Raw genomic sequence first — 12,222 nt, forward strand, 5'->3', positions numbered from 1 at the left:
ATAGTCTCTAAGCGCAGCTAGACTACTAATTAGCTTAGTCTAGACTAGTTAAAGCACTTTAACGCGCATGTAAAGAGGTGTACTGTTAGCAGCTACTATCTGCTAGTTATTAACAGCTATAAGAGCTATAACTTACTTTATTTTTAGTAATACTATAAAGATAATAAAATTATTACTATTTATATACTTTTTTACTTATTGCACTTTTTATAGCTACTTAATGTAGGTTGTTTTACTTTTTTAATAAAAGTGTATAAGCGCTAAGCTAAAAACCTTATGCGTAACTAAATTACTTATATTATAAAAATTAAGTTCCTACTATGCTTTAAAGCAGCTTATAATGCTATAATTACTTTTAGTAATCTTTAAGAAAGGTTTTAAAGCGCTAGAAGTAAATATTTATTCAAGAGAAGAGTCTTAAGCAGAAGTTTAGTCCTTGTTTTATTAAGAATATATACAGACTAACTTGTTTCTCTACTAGCTTCTGTTACAATCCTTACTCCAAAGGAGTACACAGGTTAATAGGTTGCGGGTAAAAGGGGAGGCGACGCCAGATGTACGGTCCTTAATCAGCTCGGTAAATGGAGGAGAGGTAAGAATGACCGGATCGTGGTTTGCCCTCTAACAGCGGTGTAGAGCGCTGGGTCAAACAGTTTAAGTTAAACAAGATAGGAGGTATATATAGAGCTAAATATATAACTAGTATTGTGCTTGTTAAAAAGCTATAGTACTAATTAGTCTATATAAAAAATAAACTAAACATTAATTACACCTTCTAAAGGTTGATTACAGAGGTTATTATATATAAAAGTCTTCTCTATAGGATTGTAGAGCTTAGCTCTGCTAAGTTCCTTCTAGTACTTCTATATAGCTATAATTACAGTCCTTAGGGCACTAAGGCTGCAATTACTACAATCTTTTACGCCTAGATTCTATTAGACAGCGCATTTGCCTACTACCTAGCTTGCTTGCTCTATGCTTTACATTTTTAAACTAGTTGTTTCTTTGCCTCTAGAAATAAATAGGTACTTTTCTTTATTATTAAGGCAGTAGGGTAATTATTAGTAGTTCTAGCATAGCGTCACACTAGGCTAGCTGTAGACTGTAACACGCTGTCAGATTGAAGCACTGTTCCTAGGCTTCCTGAGATGAATGATGGGTTTGGATATGATGTATGGGATGATTGATTGATTGTATTGATGTATCGATCCTTTTTCTGCTCTACTCGTGTTGCTCGGCTTTTGTTTTTCCGATCCGAGTCCCTCGCGCACTAGCCCTATGCGCGACCAGCTTGCAACATGCTGCAAAATGCTGCAATTTGCTGCAACATACTGTTCGAGCTTATTGCTCGTACTATGTAGCAGCTTTCGTCAAACGTTCCTCCTGTCTTGACAGTAGGTGCGCATATCTGACACACGCAGGCCTCCCTCCCTAGCAGCGTCCTTGCTGCTCTGCCTACGCTGCTGTAAGTGTTAGGAGTTGTTTATTAAGCGTAAGTCCCCTAAATTTATAAAGGCTTTACATACATCTATTTTTTAACCTTAGGCTATAAGTTGCTAGCTTAATCGTGTTTATTACTCTACTAGTGCCTACTGTCTTAATCCTCTTTAATAGACAAAGATGTAACTATATAGTTTTTATTATTATTCTAGTTCTTTATGTGTTTTAACCTTATTATTAGACAGGTGTATAGAGTGTGTAAAAAAGGGCAGCAGGTGTAACGCCTTTATTTCTAAGGCTGCTTAGAGGCGTTTTAAGGAAGACTATTAGCAAATTTTGTAAGAAAAGAGGGATGCTAAGTAAGCTTAATAAAAGGTAATTAAAAAGCTAGCTAATGCTTTAGTAAAAAAGGCTTAACGTACCTAACAGGTTGGCCGGCCACACGGGTTAGCCGGCTACTTTTGCTAAGCCCCTACTAAAACCACCCTATTCTAGCGCAAAACAGCCCACTTTAGCCCTATATAGAGTAATACAACATAAGATATTATTTAGAGTCTACTTCTACTACTTTCTTACATATACGCAAGTTATGCCTAGTCTAATTACACTGCCTATATTACTTTTAACTTAGCTTACCTCCTTTAGCGCGCACCTGCGTCTTTAGCTTCTTTCTATTACTACGCGCTCTAAACTCCTTTAAAGCAGTTAGAAAAGCTTTATCCTTAACTATTAAAGTTGTTTTTACCTAAATCTGCTTTTTTCTATGCAATCTATGTTGTGTAGCAGCCTTATTTACTACTTAAAGCTTTATAATCTCCTTTTACACTAACACTAGCTTATGTGTAATAATTACTACCCCTTTTAAAACTTTTTTAAAGGCCTTTACTATAGACATTAGTAAGCTATTTATATGCCTTTAAATTTTTACCTTTACAAGCATTAATTATAACTTAAATTTAAAGGTATTACTTAGAGTTTACAACTACTAGGGCTTATTATTAATAAGTAGTAGTAGTAATAAAGTACATAACTAGATATTAAAGGCTATTTTAACTTATTATAGGTTAAATAAGACTAAACTAGCGCTTTAAAACCCTTTTTAGATATTACTAAAAGTAATTACTATATTATAAGCGTGTATAAAGCATAGTAGGAACTTAAATTTTATAATATAAGTAATTTAGTTACATATAAAATCTTTAGCTTAGCACTTATACACTTTTTTTTAAAGAGGTAAAATAACTTACATTAAAAGGCTATAAAAAGTGTAATAAGTGTAAAAGCATGAAAATAGTAATAATTTTATTTTTTTTATAGTACTGCTAGAAATTAAGTAAGTTATAGCTTTTATAGCTGTTAATAATAAAAAGCTAATAAGCACTTATAACTCTTCTTTTTATATGCTTACTAAAGTACTTTAACTACTACAGCCTAACCTTATTTATTATCTAGCTGTTTTTAGAGACTATAATAACTTAGTTCTAAAGTAAATTCTTCTTTTTATACTAGGCAAAAAAGTAATAGCAGCTCTTAAAAATAATAAAGAGTAGAATAGCTTACTTTGTTATGTTAATACCTTAAATAACTATTATCTACTTTTTATTACCTTACTATATTACTTTTAGCTATTTTTATTTCTTTAAAGCTATAATAACTACTCTAGTTAATATTTAGCTTATTATAAAGCTTAACTTATTAAAGTTTTACATGTCTTTATTTTAGATACTGTACTTAGCTTTTATGTTAGCTACTAGGCAAAACTAGCCTTAGATAACTTTTAAATTTTTATAAAGCACTTTTTTATAATTATACTTATAATTAAACTTTATTATAAACTTAGAGCAGTGCTTAACCTATATACTAGGCTAGTTTAAGCTAACCTAGCCTAGATTGCGCTCTATGCGTAAGGAATTAGCTATATTAGCTATAGCTGTAAGCTTAGAGAGAAATCTGCGTGTAATAAGCTTAAGTATGTACTTAATAACTACTTTTTTTTTAAGCTTAGTTAGATTTCTTAATTTAGGCTAGCATTCTACTTATAAAGGCTGTCTAGCGTGTTAATTACTTAGTGTTGTGTAAAAGACATTATAGATAGCTATAGCATGTTGTAAGAAAAGTTTAAGTTTTATTTAAAAAGCCTAAAAAGTAAGCTATATTTAATGTTCTTTAGAAGATTTAATCTAGTGTTGTTGTTAAGGCATTATGTAGATAGGTAGAGTGTAGTAGGGGCTTAGCAAAAGTGGCCGGCCAACCTGTGTAGCCGGCTAACCTGTTCGGTACGTTATTTAAAGAATTAACTATCTTTGCTTTAGAACTGCTAAGTAAAGCATCTAAAAATTAATTTATTATCCTTAGATAAAATAAAAGCCTTTAAGGCTAAGGCAGTAGAACTTTTAGCTCTCTAGCTGTCTTTTTTAGGCTCTTATCCCTGTGCATTCTTACTAGTTAGTAGTTCTAGGGGCTTTATTACCTTTAGCTTTAAGAAGCTTTTACCTAGGTAGTTTTATTTTAATAAGAGAAGTAGTACTTCTTTAGTAGCTGCTAAGTCTTTATCAGGTGTTTTTACTAGTAAGCTATCTCTTTTATTAAATAAAAAGCTTTTTTTTTTCTTATTAGCTATAATTCTTTTTACTTTATATTCTGTCTTAACATCCTCCTACTTTTAATTAGAAAGGGGCACCTCTTTAGGTGCCTTTTCTAGTTTAGAGGCATAAAACTATAAGTGTATTTATATGTTTGCTACAAGCTTTAGTTTATAGTTACCTTTTTAAGTTTGTAACACTTTATATAGTCTAATTTGTAATTTTGCTAGCTTTCTAGACGGTTTTTAGATCCTAAGGTTTCTTATGTCTAGGTACATGTAGTCTCCTAGTTGTATAGCAGGTGCTTTAGTGCAGGTTCTATCTAATTGTCCTGTTATTTATTCTTAGGCCTTTTATGCCTTATTAGCTACTTTTTAATGTAAGTTTAGAAGTTAACTTGCTCTTCTTATAGCTGTATTAGAGTTATATAGTTAGGTGCTAGAGAGTCTATAGCACAGTTTATAGCTAAAATTAGCCTTATACAGGGTTTTCTTAGTTATAGATAACTCTAAAGTATTAATAGTAAGCTAAGCTATTAAGAGCTACTCTATCTAGTTTATTTATTATAGAGAGATATACTTTCTTAAGTACTTTTCTATTTTAGCGTTTATCTGTTTAGTTTGCCTGTCTGTCTGCAGGTAATATGCTATAGACAACTTGTAGTCTATCTGCTGTAACGAATCCTATGAATCGTTCCATCTTAGGCGGCCCAGAACCTTTGGAAGGCCCTTGTATTGGCCCTGACCCTGACTCTGCCCTAACCCCTACTGTTACCACTATTCCCTCATGTATTTAGTCGCACCTCTCCCCTGTAGCTAGCTTGGTAGTTTTCTAATATCCCCTGTACAAGGCCTATAGGTGTCAATGGCATTCCCAGGTTCTAAGTCCCCACCCACCCCTATATGCCTCTAAGTGGATTCCCACTGTATTTAGACCTATTGTCTTGCCTACGCTGTTACATCTGCAAGTGTTGCATAGCTGCTTCTTAGAATTAACTTGTAAACAGCTTGTCCCTGTTAGAGATTATAATAGCTAGGCAGCTATAGATACTAATAATGTTTTGTTCTAGCTTATAAATAAATTCTTACACTGTTATAGTTTTCTTAAATGCTTATATATAAATAAATTTAGTTGTTTTAATAACTACAACAGCTATTATATTACATAGGTGTTTAGATCCTAGCTTGTTAGATAAGAGAAGGCTTGTAATAAAGTTTATAGTAATTATAGTCTATAGTTGCTAAGGCGCTTTAATAGCTTAAAGGACTTTATAGAGCTTATGCCTTTTTAGATTATTTCTGTTATAAGTGTTACATTTATATAACACTTCTACGCATAGTTGCTTAAGCTTTAGTATAGTTCTAAAAATAACTGTCTTTAGCTTTTTCTAAAGATTTCTAATTCTAAAATGTCTAAACACTAGAGATTTATAGTATTCCTTTATAAAGTTCCTTTATCCTTACTCTACTAATGTTAAGGTGGCAATAGATTCTATTAGCGTAGGCCTGTTGCAGACTAACCTTTTCTCTCTTCTCTTTCTCTTCTTCTCTAGACTTTCTTTAAACCTTCTCTACCTTATCCTTAGTTACTTAAGAGCGCTATAATGTCTGCCTAAAGGTTAAACACTAGAGCCTTTAGAGCTAAAACTTAACAAAGCAGCTTAGTATTCTAGTAGAATAAGGCCACCTAGACACTAGCTGTAGGAAGACTAGCTTCCTAACTCTCTATAACCCGCGCTACCTACACTAGGCTCTAAGTGTAACGGCACAGGCAAGACAATGGGTCTGAATGCGGTAGGAGTCCACTTAGAGGCATATGGGAGTGCGTGGGGACTTGATAACCTGGGAATTCCAATTAACACCTATAGGCCTTGTACAGAGGATATTAGAAAACTCCTGAGCTAGCTAAGAGAAGAGGTGCGAATAAATACATAAGGGAATAGAGGTAACAGCAGAGGACAGGGTTGAGTTATGGTCGGGGCCGATACAGGGACCTATCGGATAGGTTCTAAGCGACCCGAAATCGGACGATTCCTAAGAATTGTTACACTAAGCAGACTTTAAAATAGCTTTAAACGCCTCCTTTTTATTTTTTATATTTTTTATATTTTAGGCTGCTACCTATAGCTTAAAATAGTTTTAAAGAACTAAGAATTTCTCTTTATAATATAAAAAAACTTATACTTCTATTAGTAAACTATACCTTAGCAGTATTAAACTATATTTATATAAAGTTATATTTTTTATTATATAAGGTGTAATATTTACACTTTTTTAAATTAAAGAACTACAAGAAAAACTTAACTTACTAGCTATAAGTAAAGGTGTAGGCAGCCTAAAAGTAGATAACTTAAAAGGCCTCTAAAAGGCTCTAAAAGAAGAGCAGAGCAGTATAGTAATTTTCTTTAATACTATAATTAGTTAATAGACTAAGCTATATAATGTTAAGTACATAATAATACTTACATAGTAAAGAATTAATAATAGCTAAAAAAATTAATAACACTAACTAAACTATAGAAGTAAGGCAAGTAAACACTTATTACTATAAATAACTTACTATATTAACAACTACGCTACTAGTTACTACTAAATAAAAATGTTATAATAAAAGCATTATATAAGTATTAAGTTTTTAGTTTATTTTTTTAGTAATAAAATTTTTTAGTTAAAAAGTTAGACTTTATTATATTTTATTTTAAATTTATTTTAAATTAGTTCTAAATACTTTCTAAACTATAAATAAAAACTATTAGCCTATGAAAAGAGAGTAGTGTAATAATTTTTATCAATTGTTTTATCTTAGGTTGCTTAGAACCTATCTAATAGGTCCCTGTATTAGCCTTAACTATAACTTAACCCTGTCCTCTGTAGTTACCCCTATTCTTCTAAGTATTTAGTTGCACCTCTTCTTTTAGCTAGCTTAGTAGTTTTCTAATATCCTCTGTACAAGGCCTATAGGTGTTAATGGCATTCCTAGATTCTAAGTCCCCACGCATCCTATATGCCTTTCAGTGGATTCCTACCGCATTCGGACCTATTGTCTTGCCTGCGCTGTTACAGTTACTAAATAAAGTATATAAAGCATATAATCTCTAAGCTTAAAAAAATGCTAATAAGAAAGCTCTATAACTTAAAAATAATAAAAAAATTAAGCTTAAAGAAGTAAAAAAGGTAAAAAAAAAAAAGACGCGTATGCTAAAGAAAAGAAAGTGCATAAAAGTAGTAGCAAAAGAAATCTAACTCTAAGAGTAGCACATTAGAGTAGCTTAAAAAAAGAAGGCAAACTTTACTTAAAAAGCTGCTGCGTAACTTAAAAAGAACATCTAATTAGCTAAAAAGGTTAATAAAAAAGCCTCTGCACTAATTACTAGTAATAATGATAAAAAGAAGACTTATATTAAAGATAAATTAGTTATAAAGGTTACTGCGCCTTGTGACGGCGTGTACCGCCTTACATGCTCTGCGGCATCAGCTCCCTCGCTTGCGCAACGAGTAGCACGCTAGTGCTACAAGTAGCGCCTTGGCAGGGGGCACACATGTATATTTAAACTCGCAGAGCAGCTCCTCTGCTCCTTAGTTTAATCTAGTTGAGTTACACCACCTCTTGCTTGTAGCTTGAGCATGCCGACTGTGACACGCCTACTCTAGCCTAAAGTTAACGTAGCAGGTAGATTAACCTTTCTAAAAGGTTTCTTATATAATAGATTAATTAAATAGTAAGCTTTCTTTATAACTCTAGAAAACTGCTTTATTTTATTAGCTCTATAGAGCTGTACAGCTTTAAAAGTTAATAGGGGTAACATCTTAAAACTGTGCGTTATGAGGGGCTGTGTAAGGCCGGGATGGCGCTTACGTGTAAGGCCGAGATGGTGCTTACGTGCGACGGGTATATATACTATTCTGTACGCAATAATTAACTGTTGGTTGATTATTCGCACCTTTTTGGTTGTATTGGCGTAGTGGTACAGAGCTCCGTCCTTACAGGCTGTGCGTTAGGCGATGAAACACGGTCTTGCATGGGCTTAGGAGGGGGCATATGGCAAACGAGTTGACAAGGGAGCGAGATTCAAACAAAGTGGAACGAGTGTATTGTAAGGTCTGAGGAGCTTGATAGAGCTCTGAGCTGACTATGTACTGTACGAGAAAGGAGCTATGCCTAATGAGTGAATAGTGCAGTGCATGGGTATGGTATCGCGTGAGACACGTGCGACACACGGTAATCCTCAGTCATGCGGTGCACCTGCAAACTCCTTGACTAGGCATATTCTTTATCTCACAAGTCAGCCGCCCCACAGGTGATTTTGCGCTAATACTATTTTAGATTAGACAAAACTTCTAAAACTTCTAAGCTAATTAAAACTTCTAAGGTCTTCTAGGCTAATTAAAGGTTAATTACTAATAACACGCAAAATTATCTACAGAGCGTCTAAGAAGAAATAAATTAAGTTTGTATGTATCTTAGTTTACAAATCTATTAAATTATGCAATAGCACTACACTACTATTAGTATATATTATAATGTTTAATATAATTAAAAACAAAGGTTTTTATTTTTATAATAGGCACATTTTTAGACGTATCTAACACTGTTTAAAGAGTAAAGTACATTATTAAATCTGTTTTTAACATGTTGTGTGTTCTAGCTATTAACTATCTATCTTTATTCTATTACTTCTATTAACACTACATGTTGTATCCCTCTATAACTGCAGGAGCTAAGGCACACATGCTTTCTTTATTACCTCCTGTAATTAAAAATTTAGTGTAAACAGGTGTAAGTATGCAGTTATAGTTATTAGTACACCTACACTTAACCTACTACATTATATAACCTAGTTAATAAGCAGGGTGTTAGAGATCCTACGCTTTTAAGAAACTTCTAGAAACTTTTAAAAACTTCTAAAAACCTCTAGAAACTTCTAAAAACTTTTAAAGTATAGTAAAAAAAAAAGGTAAGAAAAAAAATAAGCATTTACAATAGGAAAAAAGTAAGAAAAAGTAGAAACATTAAAATGCTTTAAATGTAATAGGTTAGGGCCTTATTTTTTTAAGCTTTTAGATTTAGATTAATCTTGTTCTATTTATAAAGTTAAAGAATCTTCCTAGCCTTATCTTAGTAGCTAAGGATGTTTATAATGTTAAATTCTAAAAAATGTTTTTTACGCGTGTCTTACACAGATCCTCTGCAAAAGAAGAATAATAGGCGCTAATAATAGTAGCCTATTACTGTGTAATAAGCAACTCTGTACTTTAAAGCTACTAATATTTAACTATAAAGATACTCTTTTAATTGCCTAGACTAGTTTTAGTAAGAGCATAATTTTCTACACTTATTTAGTGTTAACTGCTAAAATTATTATTTAGATTATTCTGTTAAATAAGCTTAAAAACAAGCAGCTAGATAATATACAACAATTAAAAAGATCTAAGCTATGCATTATTAATGCTTAAAGTAGAGCTAGTTAGTAGAGACTATTTACTTAAATTATTAATAAAAAATTTACTTATCTACTTATAAGGCTAAAGTAGGCTTTTAGTAGAGCTTTCTAAAATATTCTAAAAAATCTACAGTTGCAGTCTTAAATTAAATTAGTAGCTATTAATAAATGTTATTTTATATTAAACTAAAAAAGGTTTTAACCTATGTTTATAATACTAAGTTAACTATAAGTTATACTTTAAAGGAATGTTGTTTAGTTTGCCTATTCTACTATGTTAGACAGTACTGCAGAGGATGTAGTCTTACACTACACTAGTTTCTGTCTGCTAGGCTGCTGTATGTACTAGACTAAGGTTATCTACACTTTAGTTAATTACTCTAATGTTACTATTTTAGTATTTTTTTTTTACTATAAGGTAAAGTTAACTTATAAAATAGTCTTTATCTCTTTTTTTAAAAAAGCGTCTTAAGTAGGTATGCTAATCCTAAAGAGATCTCTAAGATAGTTATATTTATTAATAAGTGTATATTTATTTAGTTAGCTATAGTATAGTTTTACTTAATGCTTTTTTATTTAACAGAAGCACTAGAACTTTATAATTAGTATATAACTAATATTAATAATAGTTTATAGTGTGTGTATAACATAGTAAAGATGTTTACTGCAAATGTGTAAGAATATAACTAAAATAAGTGTTATTCTAAGTTTAGAAAGCTAACGTTCTATATCTAAATTATAGTAGCTACTACTTTGCTAGGCATAGGCATTAATATCTTTAATATTAACTATGTTATATGCTAGAAGTTTCTAATTATAAAGAGCCTCTTAGTGTAACGATGCTACGAATCGTTCCATCTCGGGTCGCTCGGATCCTATCTGAAGGGTCCCTGTATCGGCCCCGACCATGACTTGACCTAGTCCCCTGCAGTTACCCCTATTCCCTTATGTATTTAGTCGCACCTCGCCCCTGTAGCTAGCTTAGTAGTTTTCTAATATCCTACGTACAAGGCCTATAGGTGTTATTAGTATTCCTAGGTTTCTAAGTCCCCACGCACTCCTATATGCCTCTAAGTGGATTTATACTGCATTTAGACCTATTGTCTTGCCTACGCTGTTACATTATATTAAAAAACTTACTTTTGCTAGTAATAGCCTTATTAATAATATTATATTAATTATTTATTTAACTATGTCTAAGTTCTAAAAAGTGTTTAATTTAGTTTAAGTTATAATTTCTTACACACTATTACATTAAATTATTTAGTTAGTATAGATAGGATTCTAGAAACCTCTTATTAACTAAAGCCTTTAAGTTTAGAACTTCCTATCCCTTGTAATTAAGATTGCCTTTAAAAAAGTTATAAAAAGTGTGCTAAGGTAGAAACCTAAAGACTACTAATAACTTATTAAAATTAGGGATAACTACTAATGCCTAACCTCTAACTATTATTAGATCTTATTATAAAGACTACAACCTATTCTAGCTGCAGCTAAGGCAAAATGCCTACCTTTAAAACTAAACTACTACTAACTTTAATAGCTAAACCCCCTTTTATAAGACCTAAAGCTAAAAACCTACTAGATTTAAAGTTAAACTTTAGCAGCATAGCCTTTAAGAACTAAGTTACTTAGTTAAGGGCATAAATTAAATAGCTAACTAGATTAAAAACTATTAGTCTTAATTATCCCCTACTAACTACTAAATTACCCCTAATAATGCTTTAAATTACTTATGCTATACTAATAGTAAGAGACCTTTTAGGCACCTTTAAGCTTTTTTAAAGCTACCTTACTAAACGCATGCTTAAGATTAAGAACCTTATAAATAGTAAAAAACCTATGTTTAAATAATAGTAAGCCTTTATTATAGACAGACTTAACATTAATTTAAATTACTATTAAAGTAAGTGTGCACGCATAGCGCTAGTATAGGGACACACTGCTAGTATTGCAAAGGAATACCTAGAGCCTAGATACCTAGCTAAATTAGATAACTTTTAGTTTAAAAACATAAAAAAAATAATTAAGCTTTTATAAATGTACTTTATTACTAGTAATAAAGAGACAGAGGCGCAACAGGCGTTTTAAACTTTAAAAATAAGCAAAGAAGAAGCATTTCTTACCTTTAAAGCTTACTTTATTAGTGCTGCTGTTAAAAAGTCTGTATTAAAGTTAAAATAGTTTTTCTACTTATAAAAGAAGATACTGCCTAGCCTAAAAGTACTAAACTTAGGTTTTAAGCATACTTAGAAGGGCTTCTTTAAAACTATAGTAGCCTACCTAACAGCTTATAACATAGAAAGAAAGAATACCTCTGCTATTTTAAAGTAAACTGTTAATTTTACCTAACAGTCTACTATTAGACCTAGTACAGATTAGTCTTAAAAAGTTTCTAGTAATACATCTAAGGCAGTATACTATTCTAGTGCACTTTAACCTGCACCTTTATTAGTACTCTAGTCTACCTTAGTTACCTATAGACAATCTAGCTAGACACCTGCCCTAGAAAGACAGATAACTTCTAGCAACTATTATAATTATAGAAAACTAGGACATTTTACTAGCAACTACCCTATCTCTAAAGTACAAAAAATAAAGGTAGAGTAGTAAGATTTTAAAGAAAAATTTATAAACATAAATAATTTTAATCTAGATGCCTCTTAAATAGGAAATAGTAACACCTAAAGAAACTCTTTATCTTAAGCTTAAGTAAATATAATCTATTAAACATTAATCTGTTACACTTGTTTAAAGAAA

At 31.6% G+C, this 12,222-nt stretch overlaps 1 protein-coding gene across 1 annotated transcript; it reads right to left on the reverse strand.

Moving 5' to 3' along the window:
- Positions 1–7,873: 7,873 nt before the first annotated feature.
- BDR25DRAFT_363469 (uncharacterized protein) lies at positions 7,874–10,371 on the reverse strand (the record flags this gene model as incomplete). Its single annotated transcript, XM_033696739.1, has 5 exons — positions 7,874–7,896; positions 7,963–7,994; positions 8,031–8,246; positions 8,302–8,330; positions 10,309–10,371. The coding sequence occupies 5 exons, from the start codon at positions 10,369–10,371 to the stop codon at positions 7,874–7,876; spliced, it is 363 nt and encodes a 120-aa protein (XP_033539718.1).
- Between the last annotated feature and the right edge of the window lie 1,851 nt (positions 10,372–12,222).

This window comes from Lindgomyces ingoldianus (genome assembly GCF_010093535.1).
Source record: "Lindgomyces ingoldianus strain ATCC 200398 unplaced genomic scaffold BDR25scaffold_69, whole genome shotgun sequence".
In the NCBI taxonomy this organism is placed as follows: domain Eukaryota; kingdom Fungi; phylum Ascomycota; class Dothideomycetes; order Pleosporales; family Lindgomycetaceae; genus Lindgomyces; species Lindgomyces ingoldianus.